Source organism: Apteryx mantelli, chromosome 25 (genome assembly GCF_036417845.1).
Source record: "Apteryx mantelli isolate bAptMan1 chromosome 25, bAptMan1.hap1, whole genome shotgun sequence".
Taxonomy (NCBI): domain Eukaryota; kingdom Metazoa; phylum Chordata; class Aves; order Apterygiformes; family Apterygidae; genus Apteryx; species Apteryx mantelli.
The window spans coordinates 4,841,166-4,859,256 of record NC_090002.1 but is presented as its reverse complement, the minus strand read 5'-3'; the positions used below and the strand labels follow the sequence as shown (position 1 = coordinate 4,859,256).

Sequence of the window (18,091 nt, the reverse complement as noted above, 5' to 3'; positions counted from 1 at the left end):
ATGTCAGCACGAGGCTCTGGGGCCAGGTCCTGGCACCGCTCTCCGGTGCCCCACGGCAAGCCAGGGTGTACAGGGGGCAGGTGGGACAGGTTGGGTTGGTGTAAGCTGGGCCGAGGAGGAGGGCACTGACCGATGCTGGTGAGCGGGCCCTTCCCGACCAGCGCCACAGAGAGAGCAGGTGGAGAGGGCAGCTCTGGCTGATCGTCCGATTCGGGGAGTCCGCCGATGGTGTGGGAATGGCGCCGCTCCTTGGCCTCCTCCTGGGAGTGGAGCTGGTACCTGGGGGTGGAGGAGAGACGGGCACAGTGAGGCGGCGCAGGGCACCATCCCGGCTCCTGCCCGCTGGTCCCACAGCACCTCCCACCCCAGGCCTCCTGCGCGCCCCCTCAGCTTCCCCGGCACGGAGGGCACTGCCGGCCCCATGCTCCGGGTGCGGGTGGCAGGAAAGCTCCAGGCACCAGCACCCGCCCCCTTCCCCAGCACCATCCTGCCTGATTCTGGGATTTGGGGTCTTTTACCTCAGCCCTTTCTTGGGCAGCGTGTTCCTGTCGCGGTTGGTGCTGGAAGGGAAGAGAAAAGAGCAGTCACACCCCTGCACAGAGGGAGGGAAGGTGCCACAGGGCAGCACCCTCAGGGCCATGCCATGAGTCGCGGGGAGGCGAAAGATGACCTTTCCCCCAAAACAGCAAGGCAAGACCCTCTGAGGGAGGCCAAGGCCACGGCAGGATGGCTGGAGGGAGCTCAGCCCGTGGAGGTGCTGTGCTCTGACAGCCCCCTGCCCACCCTCCGACTGTACCTGTCCAGATGTGCAAGCCGGGGGCTCCCGCTCCAGCCCAGCTCACCAGCCTCTTCCTCTTCCTCCGTGCTGGCAGGGGGGACAGCAGCAGGGGCGGGGGCAGGGGTGCTGCCCCCCGAAAAGGCACTGGGCAGGCTCATGGGCATCTGCAGGGACTCCATGCTGCGGTGCAGGCCTGAGAGCTTGGGGTACATCCTGCCCTCCTTGGGGACGCTGAAGCCGCCCATGAGCTCCAGGCCCTGGGAGAAGCTGGCCGAGTTGATGTTGAGGATGGGGGCAGGACTGGGACTGAAGCAGGGTGTGAGGTGCCCGCCGGCTGGGTGCAGGTCCTGGAGCTTGGCAGTGTGCGGTGGGTGCAGCTCACTGGAGGACGGCAAGTCCAGACTGTTGGAGTTGACCTTGTCCAAGTTGGCCAGCGAGGGAGGCTTCACGTAGGTCTTGGCAGCCGCTCTGGGGGGAAAAAAAGTGTTATCGGGGGCAGGCAAGATGCGGGCGCCGGGCACAGCACGGCAGTGGGCACAGCCACACCAGGCACCTGCTGTCCTCAGAGGTGGAGGGGGTCATACCTGAGTGGCGTGGGGGGCAGCTCGGCCACCTTGGCCGCCGGCGGGAGGTTGGCCTGGGCCTTCGGGGTGCTCTCGGGCGAACCGATGTTCTTCAGCGTCACGCACTCGGAGTCGAGCGCCACAGCCTTGGCCTTGGCCTTCTCCTTCTCACGGTCCGTCTGGTTCACGGGGGCTGGTGTGCCACGGCCTGCACCGATCTTGGATGGCTCCTTGAGCCGCGACACCGAGATGCTGCCCTGCTTGGTGCTGAGCAGGCTGGGATCAATGCTGCTGCTGACGGGACGGTTCGCACCACGACCGCCCGTCACGCTCATGGAGCTCGACTTGGCCGGCCGGGGCAGGCTCCGGTACTGGATGTTGGAACGGGCGCCTGGGGCCAGGAAGCCGGGCTCGGCCGCGTTGGAGACATCCAGGCTCGTTTTTCTCCCACTGACCGGCTTGACGGGGATGCCAGAGCTCTTCTGGATCTTGCCCAGGGTGGCCGAGCCCCCAGCTTGCATGACGGTGGCAGTGCCGGTGGTGGGAGCCGGTTTCTTATAGCCGAAGGAGCTGGAGGCAGAGGGGCGCGTAAGGCCCGAGGGTGGCTTCTTGGCATCGGCAGTGCGATCGCGGCCAGCATCGGAGGAGGAACGCTGCAGGCCTGTGTTCTTCACGGACAGCTTGCTCTTGTCAGTGGCTTTGGTCTCAGGCTTGCCTGGCAGGCAGGGAAGAAAGGGTTAGTGTCCCGGAAGAAGAGGGAGGCTTTGGGGACATGGGGTCCAAACTAGCCCAGATCTGACAGCAACTTTGGAGATGGAGAAGATGTGGCGGCGAGGAAGGAACAAGCACACCAGCACCAGGTGTCGGGGCAGAACAAGGCCAGGACCCCGACACACACAGCCAGCCCCCAGCCCAGCACGGGGCAGACACAGCCCTGGGGAAGCAGAGCTTGGCCAGGGGGCCACCAAGGGTACGGCTGATCCCACTTAAAGCAAGGGCACATCACGTGTGTGATTCGGTTGCCCACATGGATGCACCCAGCACCACGGAGATGCCCCGGGGTGACTGAAGGGACCCAACGCTGCTGGCCCCAGCAAGACGGGTGCAGGTCTTGGGGCTTGCAGGAGCATCAAGGCAGCAAGCAGCTGCAGGACGGTGAGGGCCCGTCCCACAACCCAGCCCATGAGGATGCCAAAGACCACCCAACCACCCTCTGCTCCAGCCCATTTGGATCAGAGCACAGCCAGGGGTCCCCATGGTCATCCCCATGGCCAATGCACCCAGAGCAGGCACATGAAGACACCAAAACCTCTCCCTATCAGAGGAGGCCCTCCCCAAATCCAGCCTCACCTGCCACTTTGAGGGTGCTCTGGGCCGTGTGGGTAATAGGGGAGGTCACTGCCACCGGAGGGGTCTTGCCCTTCTTGAGGGACCCCGGGGTGCCCAGGCTAACAGGTTTCTTCAGCTCGCCACCCTTCGGCACCTCCTCGCAGCTCTCCGAGGGCTCCCGCCGCCACTTGGAGGAGCCGTGCTCCATCTTGAGGCTGCTGCTGTCGTAATCCAGCTTCTTGGAGGCCTTGTCCTCCGCCTCGCCGTACCAGCTCAGCCCGCTCTCCGCCAGCGAGCGCTTCTCCGAGTCCGTGCGCAGCTGTGGGCAGACCAGAGTCAGGGACACCCCTGGCCCCAACCTCAGAGGGCTCCACACCCAGCAGGGAAAGGGGAGACACTGGACACCCAATGGTGCTCCCAGCTCTGCTGAATCACTGCACCCTGGCCTGCACCGTGTCTTGGTTTCCCCATGCAACACCCCGTATCGCCAGGATGGGAAGGGAAGGCAGGTGACCCTCCAAACTCCACCCTCTCCTTCCTGCAAAGGAAGCACCACTGGGCTCTGCAGGATGAAGGGTGCCAAGGTCCATAGCCACGTGGGCCCGGCGGGGCGATGTAGACACCTACTGCTATGGCAGAGTTCCTCCGCGACGCCGTGGGGGTGGAGGGCAGGGAGTTGAGCGAGGAGCTGGCGTTGAACTCCTCCGAGCTGAGGTTGTCGGAGGCATCGCTGAGGCCGCTGCTGATGGAGCTGCTCTCATCCCAGCTGCAAGGGGAGAGCCAGTGTGAGACCCTCTCGCCCACGCTCATCCCGTACCGGGGGGCAGCGGCTCTGCCGGCCCTTCTCCGGGGACGTCGGCACATCCTGCCACCCACCAGCATTTCCCTGCCGGCCTGACAGCACCCGATGGACCAAGTCCAGCCCGAGCAGCCCCGATTAGCACCCGCTGCAGGGACGTGGCAGGGAGCCAACGCTTGGCAGCTGACACTGGCTCCATCCCAGCCTGGTGCAGCTTTCCAGCCCCGCTGGCGCACAAGATCCGACCCAGCCCGACCTTGCAACTCCTCAATTTAGGGCACCCAGGGGTGCTGGGCATCAGGGGAATGGCCAGGCCAGGCTGCCAGAGGGTCCCGTGGTCAGGGCCAGAGAGCAGCGTTGGCCAGCCAGCCCCAACACGTCCCATGGAGGAGCCAGGCCACCACGGGACAGGGGAGCATGCAGCACAGCACTGCCAGCCCTGCGGCCTCCACGCAGCAGAAAGCAGGACCCGGGGCTGATCCGAAGGCTCGGCCGACTGCTCCCGCGCAGCTCATTTCCTAGCACGGAGGCCAAATAAACAGGGCAGCCGCCGAGCTCCCTCCACGGAGGCCAGGAGGTTTCGCAGAAAGGGCAGGGACTGGCCCGAGCCTTCCCTCGGCTGCCGTCCCAGGCCTCCACCCTCCCTTGGGCGGCTCCCACCCTGCGCCGCTGCACTCCCTCTCCGGCACGCAGCAGTATCCCAGTTTTTGGCACCTCTCCGGCTCACGGAGACACGTGCTGGCTGCATCCAGGGGACAAGCAGCTCCTGGAAACGCAGCCCACGTAGGAGACCTTCGAGAGGGTCGGACCCCTCAGCGGGACGCGGCCCGGGCACTCCCTGGGGTGAGCTGGCGCAAACGGGCACGGAGCATCTTCCAGCGGGATGAGCGCAGCCCCTTTCAGGTCAGTGCCTGAGTAGGTCAGCGAGGCCCCCGCAGCCCCTGAGGGGTCTCAATGGGTCCGGGTGGAGGAAGGGGATGGGAAGGACAAGCAGCGGCGGGGGAGAAGGGGAGCAGAGCTGGAGGGACGCGGTCTGCCCTGCTCCTCATGCCCGTTCCCCAACCCAGAGCCTGGACGTCAGTGGAAGAGGAGATTCCTGCCCACGGTTCGGCCAGGGATGAGGCGACAGCAAGGGGGGTCACCACAGCACGGCCTCCTCCACGGCCATGGGCAGACACAGGTACGGCCGCTGAGCACAACTACCGAGGCACAGTTCAGTCTGCAAACGTGGGTGCTGGCGGGGGCCAGGGCACGAGCGCTGGCCAACCACCGTCACCTCCGTTTGCTTGCTGGCTTGGCAGAGGCGCCTAGTCCTTTTGGGGCTCAGGAGCCGGGGCAGTGCCCGGCCCATCTCAGGGGACATCAGGCCCGGAGGAGGCAGTGAGGAGGACAGCAGGAGCAAGGTGAGGAGCCCTCGGCCTCCCGGTGCCAATCGCACCAAGCAGGGGAAGAAGCAGCCTCAAAGTCCTTGTTTCGAGCGGGAGAGCTGCATTTCACCAAGGCGGGAGCATGGTAGGGCGGAGGCACGTGGCTACGAGGAGGATGAGGGCTCCGTGCTGCAATACCGCTGGTCCTCGGCGCTGGCCGGGGCTGAGCGCGGGACCTCCCCCACCCCGGCACACGCAGTCCCTGGCTCCCAGCCCTGCCCCACGCCAGCGGCGCGCTGGAGAGGGGAGTCAGCTCCCTGCCGGGCTCATGTCTGCGGCTTGGCCAGCCTCGCTGCGAGCCGGCCCGCTCCGGTCGGCAGCGGCGGCAGATGAACCCCATGGAAGGAGGGATTTGTGGTGAAGAGGAGGCTGCATTTCTCAGCAGTGAGTTTTGCCAGGAATTAACGGGTGCTGGGAGATACCGAGCTGGAAACAACACAAAGCGCAGTGGGAAGCAGGCCGCGAGCAGCAAATGCCGGGCAGCACATCTCCCCGAACGGCCAGGAGCGCAGGGCAGCCCCGGAGCTGCCTTTGCTGCTTGTGCACCCTCGGTACTGCAGGACCTTCCAAACAGCTCTGTATCTTCTGCTTTTTCCAAACATCAGCTACGGGCCAAAGCCGGAACGGTGCCAGCAGCTCTGCGGAGTGGCGAAATACTGCCGAGGATCATCATTCCTCATGCCGCCACTCGCTTGCGTGCGCACACGCCTCTCCATGCAAATACGCATGTGTCCTTATGTGCCCATGCCCTTATGTGCCCGTTCCCACCGACGCCCACGTACGCAGCCAGGAGGGCAGTCGCTATCCGAGATCAGTGCACACCCCCACTCTCCATGACCCATCGGCACAGCCCTAGCACCCTCGTTCTCTCTTTGGCGACAGGTTCCCTGGGTGTCCATGCTACCTCCAAGCCTCCCTCTGCGGTCAAACAACTCCCCGGCGCTACAAGCCTGGTAGCCCAGTGGCCACCACCGGGCACACGGCATGTGAAATCCCTCCAGGAGCAGGGTCACCCAGGAGGGGACGCGGCCGCCTTCATCACTGTGGCAGCTCTGGGGACAGCCCCACACGTGCTGCTTCCCAGGAAGAGATTTAGTTATGACCACGTGCCTGGGAAGCACCCCGGGGCTGCCCCGCTCCACAGATCTTCCCGTTCCCGGCCCCTGCTCCAGGAGACTTCTTGCTGGGCCAGAAATCCCCATCCCAGAGCATGAACTGAAGCTCCTCTCCCCTTTCGCACATCAACATCCCGAGGTCGCTGCTCCCACGCAGCATCCCTGCGGTGGTCCTGGCACTGCACAGAGCAAGGCAGGACCTTGGGGGAGCCGCTCCCCGCAGGCACGCGGCTGCGATCGAGCAGAGCTCTGGGCCTCTCCGTCCCCCATCGGTTTGGGGTTTGCAGTCCCACCAAAGGGCTCTGGCCAGCCCCACACGTAGACCTTCCCCACAGGGCAGCAACAAGCTCCAGGTGTTCGGAGAGCCCCGGGTGAAGGTCGTGGGCTAAATCATCACGCAACAGACCACCTTCACGGTCCTAAGTCAAATGGGAAGAAAGAAGCACCGGGCACCCAGCGCAGCCCCCAGGAGCCGCCTCGCAGGAGGAAAAACACAGCTCACCAGGGCGCGGGCTGGGAGTTAAAAGCAGGGATTGAGAGGCCCCGGGAAGCTGGACACACCGGCACATCCGCCCAGGATGACTTGGCAGGGAGCAGAGCGTCTAAGGGCCGAGCGTGCGGAGCTTGGCCGGGTGGCAAGGAGGCAGAGCGCAGGCGCAGCGAGAGCAGGACGGCTCCAAGTCCGGGTGCAGTCGCCTTGCAAACCACCCTCGTGCACCCGGACTCCTGGCACGCCAGGGCACCCACCACGAGCCCGGTCTCCTTGCAAAGCTGCACGCAGACACCCAAAGGTGCTCTTGCTTATGGCTACCGGCCACAGCGACGCTCTTGGCTGCTCCTGGGCAGGAGCAGCCCACCCAGCACCCTCCAGTCCCACCCGGCGCTGCTCCCCACAGCATTGGGGGACGCCGCGGACTGAGCCCCTGTACAGGTCCTGCAAGGATACGAGGCTCTGGGACGGAGATGGGCTCAGCGCCCAGGATGCCAGAGCCCACCCCAGGCTTTCCCAGCAGGGCACAGGGTGCTGCGCTGGGAGCCGGCCGCCCAGTCCCGGGCACCTCCAGCTCTGTTTTGGGGTGCACAGCATTGACATGGGGGACCCCCCCCAATACCAGCTCCCCTGTGCTGCACCCAGGCAGGGGTCCACGCCGGAGCAGCAAGGAAAGCCTTGACTCGGGCTGCGCCGTGACACTGACGGCCCCTCGGCAAACACAAACCCTCCTGGCATGTGGCAGAGCCCAGACGGCCCCCAGGAGAGATTTCGGGGGGTCGCACTGGCCAAAGCCACCTGACTGCCCCCCTCAACGCCAGAAGAGCAGCAGCTGAGCTGCAGCGCCGCGGCAAGAGCTGCCACCCAGGGAGGGACGAGCCGCCGAGCCGGGCGAGGGACAGAGCGGTGGCGCTGGGCACCCGATTCCTGGGGTCAAAACTCCTGCTTTGCGCTTCAGTCCCTCCATCTTAAACAGGGCAAGAGCAGCAACGCGCCGGTTCTCCTTCAGCGCGTTAAACCCACCCTGAGGCATCGAGGGCACCCAGGAGCCCTGCACCCCAGCGCCGGCTGCAGCCCCCCTGCCTGCACCAGCCCTCACGGGAAGGGAAGGGAAGGGAAGGGAAGGGAAGGGAAGGGAAGGGAAGGGAAGGGAAGGGAAGGGAAGGGAAGGGTGCCCGCCGCATCCGCCAGCCGGACGGCACCCACCACGGCCCGGCAGCACCGATGGGTGCCGCATGCCTTGACTGCGCCCAGGGCGACGGCCCCGTCCCGTAGCACACCGGGGACGCCCCCACCCTCAGGGTGCCGCTTCGAAGCCCCCGGTGCAGCACATGCGCCCGGGCCCGCGCCGCTCCCCAGCTCGGCTCCACGGGGCCGGCGGCAGCGAGCGCGGCCGAGGGGCGGCCGAGGCCGGCGACGGGTTGGCGCGAGCGCTGCCCGTTCCGGGACGCTGCTGCCGGCAGAGGCGAGGCCGCAGCGGGGCCGCACCGGGACAGCGGCTCCGGCGAGTGCCGGGGCCGCCGCGCTGCGGGTGCCGGGCCGCGGGCGGGCAGCGGCCCAGCGGTGCCGGCCGTGTCCCCCCGCCCGGGCCGGGCCCTGCGCGGGGCGGGGGGGGCGCCGCCGCCGCGGGTGCCGTCGCCCCCGGCCGGGCCGCGCTCCGCCACCGCGGCCCCCGCGGGCCCCCGCGCGGTGCGGTGCGGTGCGGCGGAGCCGAGACAAAGCGCCGCCCGCGCCGGGCTTCCCGGGGCCGCGGGGCTTTGTCTGCCTGGCCCCGCGCACCGGGCCGCCGCCGCGCCGGCACCGGGAGCCGCCCGCCCGCAATGCGCCCGGCGCCCGCCCGTGCCGTGCCGCGGCGCGGCGCGCCCGGCGCAGCCCAGCCCGGCGCCAGCAGCGCGGCCCTCCCGCGCGGCGCGGCGCGGTGCGGCCCCGGCGGCGGCGGCCCCGACGCGGCACCCCCCCTCCCTACCTGGCGGCGAGGCGCGGGGCGCGGCGCGGCCTCCCTGCCCGCAACATGCTGCCCGCGGCGCGGCGCGGCCCCTCCGCGGCGGGGCGGGGCGGGGCGGGAGGGGCGGGGCGGGCGCGGAGGCCACGCCCCCAGCGGCGCGTGCCAGCCGCCCTTAAAGCGGCAGCGCCCGCCCGCGGCCGCAGACAAAGGGTCCGGCCTGGCCCGGCGGGGATTCGGCTCGGCTCGGCTCGGCTCGGCTCGGCTCGGCTCGGCTCGGCTCGGCTCGGCTCGGCTCGGCCCCGCCCCGCCCCGCCTCCCTCCCTCCGCGCGCCGTTTCCCCCGAGTCCGCCGCGCGGCCCCGCCGCCCGCCCCGGCGCTGCATAGTGCAGTGCCCCCCAGCCCAGCCCCCCCAGCCTGTCCCACTGCCAGCCCCACTCCCCCCAGCAGGCCCTCGTGCCCCAAACTCCCCCTCGTGCCCCTCAACCCGGCCCCGTGCCCCCCAGCTCAGGCTGGGGCCCCACATCCCAGCCCCCCCTGCCCTGCAGCCCGGCCCCGAGCCCCCCAGCACGCAGCCCCCCAGCTTCAGCCCACGGCCCCGCATCCCTGGCCCCAGTGTCCCCCAGTGCCCCCCAGTCCGGTGCCCCTGCCAGCCCCAGTGACCCGCTGCCACCCCGTGCCCCCCCATCCGGCCCACTGACCCACAGGCCCGGCCCCAGCCCTGCCCCCAAAGCTACTCCCCGAAAGCATCGGGGCAGCCAGGCTGCCCTCTCCCCGTGCCCGGGGCCATGCGGGGCTGCCAGGGACAGCTGCTCCCAAGAGTCCCAGTTTCCCGGGATTGCCACTGAGCAATCACCCGAGCTTGCACAATTATCCATTTTAAGGGCTAAAAAGACAATTTGCGTCTCTTTTTTTTTCCCCTTGCAGCAGCGCAGGGGCTGCAGCCCGGAGCAAGAGCCTCGCGGGCACGGCAGAAACTAGGGACCCCTTCGCCGAGCCCCGCGTGCCCCCGCACGGAGCCACCGCTCGGGGCTCCGCCAAGGGCTTCCCCCCATCCGCCAGCGCCCCGCGCCGATCCCGGGGCCGAGAGGGTTAACGGCAGCTTCAGCAAAGTGCCCTGAGCTCCTCCGAACCGGTCCCTGCGGGCTCGGAAATAAGTAATTCCTTCCTAGCGCTTTCCCCCGCCTTGGCAACGCCTCTTGGCTCCCTCTGTGATGAGCATCCTCGCTCGGCGCTTGGCTCTGTTTACTCCCGGGCTCGGGAAAGCAGGGAAACAGGAAAGGCCAGGCCCGCTCGGAGAGCTCGGGCGCTTAGGACCGGGTTTGCAGTGGTGGCTCCCTGCGAGCCGTGGTGCCCGGGAGCCTGTGCCCCGATGGCACGGACAGGCGGCGGGGGGACACGCGCCCCCGGCAAGGCCGCATTTGCATCCGTGCGTCCGCGGGGGGGCCGGCCGCTGGCTCCGCGCACGCACGTGCGAGCGGCTGCGCAGCCTTAGGGATTTATTGCCATTGTAGCCGCTCTCGCGGCGCTGCAGGAAATTCAGCTCTGTCCTGCTGCCCTTCACGCCCGGAGGTTTCGCGGTGGGATCGGCAGGGATTTCTCCCGCCGGCACCCCGCCCCCCGGGCGCCGTGACGCCATCCTTGGCGCAAGCTGCCGCTGCTTCGATCCTCACTGGGGCAGGATCCCACCCTCACCCCAAACTGCAGCCTCGGTCGCTCCGAACTGCTCATCGGGGCTCTCCCGCGGTAGCGGGAGATGAACCAGACGTGCAGCCGGCGGGCGCCGGCACGCTCGCTGAACCTCGGCGGCTGCCGATGCCTGGCGCTCCCCGTCTCCGCCGATCGGACCCGCTCTGTCTTTATCCTCCATCTCCCCGCAGCTCTTCGGCCCTTGGCCAGAGGCGCACGGTGCAATTGCACCGAACGCCGCTGCCTCTCTCCCGCTTGCAGACGGCGCCGCAACCTGCTGCCGCGCTCCAGCCTGCAGGAGCGGGAGGCCAAACACCGTGGTCTAGCGGGCAGGACACGGCACCGCGATGCAGGATGGCCGGAGCTGCCAGCCCGCGCTAACCTGCTCCGACACCTCCTTGCAGGCCCTGCGGGCTCCAGGGCCAGGCGCGAGTCCGGTCAGCCTGGCAGCGCTCAACCGGAATCGGATTTTGCCTTTAACCAGGCGGGCGCCGCCACGGACACCTTCCCGTGGATTTTGCAGAAGTGCAATTTCCTTAAAGCGTCAGCAACCTCCTCCGCGCTTTCAAACCGTATCTTGCGTTTTGCCAAAAGACCTCAAAGCCACCTTGTCCCTGTAGCAGCAGGGAGAGCAATGCAATAGTCCATGCGTCCACGCCTGCTTCCCGCGAAACACAGCCGCATTTCTGGGATGGGCCGGGAAGGCTCCTTGGCTACGCAGTCATCCAAACAGCGGGCTCCCGCCCCTGCCCCGGGGAGCCTCTCGCCGGGGCTGACCCTGCGGTAAGGACACCCCCCCTGCCCCGGGGGCTCGCGCCGACGGGGCGCGGAGCCCCTCGGACACGGCATGGCCAGGGATCACGCCGTACAAGCATTGCATCCCTCCACCCTCCCTCTGGCACCAGGCCGCCCTGCCTTGCACAACGGACGGACGGACGGACGCCTGCGCCTCCCTCCCCTCCTCCTGGCAGGCTGCCCCCGGCCCCGCCAGAGCCAGCTGCCGGGGCAGAGCTCAGATGAGGCCATGGGGGGCTGTCAAGGGGCCTGGCACGGAAAGGAGGTGCCGACACACACCGAGCACCAGCTCCTGCAGGGACCCGACTGCCCCGTGCCGGCTTTAAATCCCCCGTGGGCAGCCCGGTCCAAGCGTGTTTGCACCGGCGCTCCCCAGGTCACCGCCTTGTGCCTCAGTTTCCCTATGCAGGAACAGTGAGACGGGGATGCAGGGGGTGGCGTTGCACACGTGCGGGTGTGCGCGCACGCGCATGCTTACAGCCTGCGTTACGGCAACGCCGCTCGAGCCCGGAGCCGAACACAACAGGCTGCCGCGCTCCCTTCCCAGCCGCCTCCTTCCCATCAGGACGGAGAGGATCAACCTCTCGGCCGGGCTGTGGACACCCCAGGCACGCGGGGAAAGGCGGCGAGGGGGATCCGAGAAGCCAGTGCCCGAGTCCCAGAGCCCGGCGCGGCCGATGGGGCCGGGACAGATTTGATGGCAGGGAGCCAGGATGCGTTTCCACACCCTCGCTGTTAGGAGGAAGGAGACAGCTGGGGCCGAGGCCGCACGCGGCAGCAGCAGGGTCCAGCTCCGGTGGGAAGCAAAGCGGGTGCAGCAGGTTTGGCCTGGCCCCAGCATGGGAGAGGGGCACCCTGGCCATGCGCACGCACCCCCAGCATGGGCACGGACCCCACGGGGGGCAGCTCTGCCCTTCGAGAACCTTCTCCAGCCCGTCATCGCAGACCTGCTTCCCCAGCAGCAGCTGCTTTCGCAGCCGGAGGGTTAAAAGTCTCCCTGTTTTAATCGTCTCATTCCTGCCATCAGCAAAGACACCCGTCCGCTTGCCAGGCGGGATATGCTGGCACGGGTGAGGTTTCCAAGCACACGTGTCCCTGCAAGACAGCAGCGCTTGTGCTCCCAAATCCCCAGGGCCCTCCCGAAAACCCGCCCCGATTAAAGCGATGTCTAAGAGCCCCATTGTGCAGAACCCCCTCCGAATCCAGTCCGACCCAGCCGGCTGGGACAGCCGGGGCGAGGGGACGCGGGACGGTGGCACGAGGAGCCAGGCTGCCGCTGGCAGCAGTGTCCCCCTGGCCCCAGGGCTGGCGGTCACCCCACAGCCGCAACGGTGAGCCAGGGGAGCCAGTGCAGGAAGGCAACGGGTTAACAGCGGGAACAGGCATGGGAACGTATCCTGGTGCACCCCAAGTCATCCCAGCCCGCTGGGCCTTGTCCGTCAGCGGTGCCAGTGTCCCCAAATGTCCCTTCTGGAGCACCCCACAACAGACAACGAGCCCCCCTCGGTCTGCCGTGGCCCTTTTCTCTTGCCCTGCCATGGTCATTGCAGCAGAGGAAATACAGGGGCTTGCACGGGACCCCCAGCTGGGGTCTCTACAGCCAAAACGTCCTGCCCCACATCAGCCGGTCTCCGGCACCGAGGGGTCTCTGCGGACGTGCTAACGGCCACGGCTCCCTCCCACCAGCACCATTCCACGCGCATCCCGCTCCCGTGCATCCTCCGCGAGAAGGAGCCCGGACTCAGCCTGGGCTCTTTCCTCTCTTCCCATCACATTCACTTAATGGGGCAGAAGAACAATTAATTAGCTTCATAAATCGCTATTTGTGCCCGGAGGGCCCGGGTGCTACCGCTGCCACTTCCCCCTCCTCACGTCCGCCACGTCCATTCGGGAACGGCGGCGGAGCCTCGCGACGCCCGCACCGCACGCGGCCCTCCTCCTGCCTGGCCGTGCACCCCACGCGGGGCGAGGGCGCTTTCCCGGGAGCACAGCTCGCCCTTTGGGTGCCTGCACCCAGCACCCTTCCTCTAGGGTGCAGAGACCTTGCAGACGGGGAAACTGAGGCAGGGAGCGGGGACTGAGTCGCCTGAGCTCACGCAACAGGAGAAGCAGCATCGCTTCCCAAAAGCCAGTGTAGCGCTCTGCCCGCAAGGCGATCCTGCTTCTGGGCGCCCCGGAGCTCGCCGGCGGGGGTGCGGGTGCCCCCGCACGGGTCCCCGGCGAGGCGGCGCGGGTCCTGGCACCCACGCGACGAGGGAGCCCGGCGGCAGGCTGCAAAAACCCGGCGCCCCCCCTCCTCCCCGCCGGCCGCCACGGCTCCGCTCTGCGGATCACGGTAATAGCGGGGTCCGATTTCCCCAGGCAGGGCTGAGGCAGCGCGGGGCGGCTCGGCCGATGCCGTCGCGACAGTTCCCGACGCTCGTCCGCTTGCGGCGATGAGATCAGCGGTGAACCTGGACCGCGCGGCCGCCTGCCACGCCAGCGCCGCTGCTGAGCTCAGCCGGCCCCGCTGCGGGGGAGCCAGGCCACCCCTCCACACCCTCCCGGAGCGGTGGAAACCCCGGAGGAAGCATATCCCCATCCGGGGAGCTCCGGCTGCTTTGGAAACGGGGACACACGAAGTCTTGCTCTGGGCCCCGCGGGGGGCCAGGCTGCAGCAGGAGGAGGTCAGAGAGTCCCAGCCAGCGCTGGGGTGGGGGAGCCGGCGTGACTCAGCCCGCTTGCGAAATTCCCATTTTTCCCCGTTGTCTGGACAAGCCCGTGGCCTCAGACACCTCGGCGTGCAGCTGCCTGGGCCGCTGCGCACGTGGGATCTGCGTGCTCTGCTTCACCAACGGGGCAGAGCCAGGGCACCGAGCCAGGCCACGAGGTGCCAGCCTGCAAAGGGCCCTTTGGGGCTGCACCTTCCCTCCCCTCGGGGTGCAACGGGGGTGCGAGGACCGGCCCCGGCTCGCCTCCGCTCCGCATTGGCGCTCAGCCCCACCGATGAGCCACCAAGGCCCAAGTCAGCAGCTTCCCAAATGCCGGCCGGCCTTGGGCCGCCCCGCGCGGAGCAGGGCCGGCAGCGTCACCGCACGCGCACCCCGTGCGCCCCGTACGCCCCCTGTACACCCCGCAGGTAGGCTGACACCGCACCCACACGGTACGTGCCCTGCGCACCCCGCATATGCACCAACACTGCATGCATGCCGCTTGTGCCCAGCACGCTCGCCGCACACCCCCCACACCCTCACCCCGAATCCACATGCCTCTTTGCACAAGCACGCCGCACACCCGACTGCGCACCCCACCTATGCACTGACGCTGTAGGTACAGTCCCTGTGCACCCCCCAAGCTCCTTGTGCAACGCAGGCACCCCCGCTGCACACCTGGCATTTGCGCACACCCTGAAGCACATGCTGCACAACCCCAACTCCGCATACAGCCTGCAGGCAGCCGGACAGGGGACCACCCCGCACGCCCTACACCGTGCACCAACCCCACTGCCATGCGTCACCCCACACCGTGCACCAGGTCTACCCCGCACAACCCGCACCGTGCACCAGGTCTACCCCGCACAACCCACACCGTGCACCAACCCTGCCACCGTGCGCCACGTTTTGGATGTGGCACACGGGGCAGAGAGAAAGCGGCCCCGACCCTGCACTAACCCCCAAGCCCTTGCTCGCCTTCCGGCTCCATGAGGCTCGAAATGGGGGGCAGCACGCGGAACAGCCGAGGTCGGAGACGTGCCTGGGCGGAAAGGGCCCAAATCCCTCCGCCAAGAGCTTGCAGCGGTGGCGGGGGGGACCGGGGCTGGCGCGCGGCCAGAGCAGTTGGCCCCAGCTGTTCAGCCGGAGCCCGAGGCCGAGCGGGAATGGCGCGCTCCGCCTCGGGAACAGCGCGAGGCCTCCCGAGCTCGCTGAGGCCCTGTGGCCGGCGTTGGCCTCCCGCCGCTCCTCCCGGGGCGCCCCGGCTTGGAGAGCGGCTGCGCCACGTCCTCAGTGCCCCCAGCACCAGCATGAGGCCTGGTGGAGCCCAAAATGCCCCGGGCAAGCCCCAAAATGGAGGCGGCTCCGAAGGTGGCGGCCGCGGCGCTGCCCGCAGGGGAAGGGCGCTGCCGTGGCACCGGTGCCCGGCCGGGAGCGTCACCGGGTCCCTGTCTGGGCCCGTCCGCCGGCTCAGCTGGAGGGAGGCGCCTCGCCGAGGCCAGGCGCAACGCGGCCTCCGACACGGCTTCGGCGGCAGCTCCTACGCCTTCCCCCGGCTGCCGGGACCCCGCACACGCGCCGAGCCGCGTGCGAGGCCGTGGCCCGCTCAGCTGCGGCCGGTCCCCGCGGGATCGCCTGGGCCCACCAGGACCGCGGCGAGGGGGTCAGGCCAGCCCGGGCAGCGCCGAGCACGGGGCGGAGGAGGGATGGGAGAGCCAATCCCGCTCGGAGCCGGGAAGGAGGCCGGCCGCTCCCCTGCCGCTCGCGGGGAGCCGAGCCAAACATCTGCTCCGACCTCCGGGCTGTGTCGAGCTGAAGTAGCTGCTAGGAAGCACGAGCCAGGCCAGCGCCAGCAGCAGCTGGGCCGCTGGGCCAGGGCCCGGAGCGGTGCCGCCTGGAGCGTACGGATTACGGGGGGATGCTGCGGGCAGCCCTCAGCCCCCCTCGAGGGGCTGCCATCAGCGTCCTCATGGCAGCCCGCGAGCTGCAAGCACCACTTTCCTCCCAGCTCCGAGCCGTGCCGGTACCTGGCTCGCGGATGCTTGGATGCTCCACCATGGATGGCTATCCACACCGCCACAGCGGGCGACACAAACCCTTCTCCCGTCTTCCTTTCCTTTGCCTTCTGCCCCCCAAAAAATCAGGGGAACGAGGCAGTCAGAGCGGACGCCAGGAGCCCCGAGCACGCGCGAGGCACCGGCGCTGCCGCGGCACTCGGAGCCAGTGCAAAGGCACGGGCTCGGCAGCCCTGGCGCTCCTGGCAGCCCGGCTCGCGCCCCACCACGGCCCAGCCAAGTTTCCCCTGCCTTCGCCCCGCCAAGGTCAAATCCTGCTTGGCGACTGTGCTGGCCCCGGTCCCAGGTACCCAGGACTTGGCCACCGCAGGTTCAAGGATCGAGGCAGCCTGGCCTGGTCCTCAGCCCCCCTCCGCACCGGGCAAACGCCACTCTCCATCCAGGAGCATCCCTCCTGTGCCAGAACCCGGGTACGGCCTGCCCCCAGCAGGCAGGGTGGAAAGAGGGAAACTGAGGCACAACCGAGGCCCTACGGTGGGTCTCTGCAGCCCGGCACCTTGCTCAGAAGGCCTGGAAGCAGCTGCGGCGAGCCGTACTGGTGCTGAGCCCTCGGCACCGGGTATGAACCATGGCAGGGACGGCATCGCGGCCTGGCAACCTGCTCTGGGGACATTGCGAGCAGCCTCCACGGAGTGCCAGACCCTACGCCCTGCCCTGGTGTCCCAGAGCTCTGCCAGTGGCACCGTGTGCGGGGAAGCAGCCGGGCAAACGGGGCTGGATGGCAAACGATCCGGCGAAAGGCAGCCAGCGGAAAGGACTGCGTCGCGCAGGGCACTCTCCAAACCCCGGGAGCACCTCCCGGCTCCCGCATCCGAGCGCCTAGGAGCTGCCAGAGCCTCTCAGATCAGGCGGCCGAGCGCAGGCAGCCGGGGAGGAGAAGCGGGAAACGCGGAAGAGGGTGGGAACGCTTTGCCTTCAGCATCGCATCCTTGCAGGGTCTCGCAGCAGGGGCAGCAAACAGCAAGCGGTCACGCCGAGCGATGCCGCCCGGAGACCCAAACCCGAGCCTAACGTGCCTGCAGAAGCCAAGGGATGGAGCTGCTAGCCCAGAGCTGCCGGCCCACGGCTGCTCCGGCTTCCCCACCGGCAGCTCCGGTGTTGCGGGTCCCCTGTGCCGGGCAGCTTGCGCTGAGGCCACGTTAACCAGCGCGGCGGAGGCGCCCATGTGGGACACCCAGCCCGAGCCCTTGGCAAGCAGGGCAATGCACGCACCCCACCGCCCGGATCCCCCAAACCACCCGCACCCCGGCAAGACTGACCCCCGTGTCACCCCAAAGGACGGGCCCCCACGTGCCGGCCGCGGCTCACCTACCTCGGCCCCCCTCCTTGCAGGCGGCTCTCCCAGCGCGGCGCCGGGACGCGCGGGTCAGAGCCAGCCGAGGAGGCCGGGCCGGGGGCACCGTCAGCCCAGCGCAACGCAGCTCTGAAAGCTTCGCCCTGCGCCGGGGAATCGCGGCGCTGCGGGGGTCTCGCAGGAGCTGCAGCAGCGCAGGGCTGAGGCTGCTTCATTCCCGAGGCTCGGAGAAAATTAACCCTGCCTGGAGCAGTGTGCAGGGCCGGAGCCCGGACAGGGCACCGGGTTGCACCCAGGACTGTCCCTTGCTGCCAGAGCCCGCGCATTGCCTGGGCCAGTTGCTGATGGAGATGAAGCAACACAGATTCATCTGCTCTTGGCGCTGCCTCTGCAGGCAAGGACACGCCAAGGTTATCTGCCTGCAAGAGCAGCTCCAAGAGAAGAGACAAGGCGGGAGAAAGGGAGCATTGGAGTCCTTCACTCCGACAGCCAGACCTGTAGCAATACCCCGCTTTGGCCCCAGCACGTCTCCTGTGGTCAGTGGCACGAGGAGGTGATGTGCCATCTCTTGCTGCCAAGTGATGGCTGATGGTCCCCAGGAGGGGACCGCGCCGAGCCAGCACAAGGCACCACCGTTCTTGAGCACGGGGCAGCCCCACGAGACACGTCCGTGTTTACACCGGTCCGATTCCCAGCCCTGCGACCAGCCGCCCCGGCCCTGCAGCAGCAGGTTGGGGATTGCAGAGCGAGGGCCAAGCATGAAGGAAGCTGCAGCTGGAGCAGCGCTGTCAGCAGGCCAAATACCTCCTCTCTTGCTCTGGGACAAATCAAATGCTGGAGTTATTTATTTTCTCATGCACTGAAACAGGAAACCTCCAAAATGCCGAAACCCTGGACCCCAGCCAGAGCCAGGGGGCACCTCAACAGCTCAACGGGAGCAGGACGCGTTTTGAAAGAAAATGTGAGCAATGGTCATGCCGGGCTGCACCCACCCGTCCCCTTCACCCTCACGCTCCTCAGCACCGGCCAGCAGTTGGCTGGATCCTGGTAGCCTGACGCCTGCATCCTGCTGGGCGCTGAGCGACCTGCCCTCCTGCGGGCACCA

General features: G+C 68.2%; 1 protein-coding gene across 3 annotated transcripts in view; it reads right to left on the bottom strand.

Annotated features, from left to right (window-relative positions):
• The window catches only part of NAV1 (neuron navigator 1), a 66,388-nt gene that overhangs the window by 12,660 nt on the left and 35,637 nt on the right, over positions 1 to 18,091 (bottom strand). For all 3 annotated transcript variants that reach the window (XR_010886309.1, XM_067310472.1, XM_067310471.1), the window contains exons 4-9: positions 3,298 to 3,436; positions 2,692 to 2,989; positions 1,363 to 2,056; positions 797 to 1,246; positions 519 to 560; positions 131 to 279 (exon numbers count right to left, since the gene is read on the bottom strand). Coding sequence is in view for 2 of the 3 variants with exons in the window: in XM_067310472.1 (XP_067166573.1) it covers positions 131 to 279; positions 519 to 560; positions 797 to 1,246; positions 1,363 to 2,056; positions 2,692 to 2,989; positions 3,298 to 3,436 (1,772 nt within the window). In the remaining variant the exon portion in view is untranslated. The remainder of the gene's footprint in view (positions 1 to 130; positions 280 to 518; positions 561 to 796; positions 1,247 to 1,362; positions 2,057 to 2,691; positions 2,990 to 3,297; positions 3,437 to 18,091) is intronic.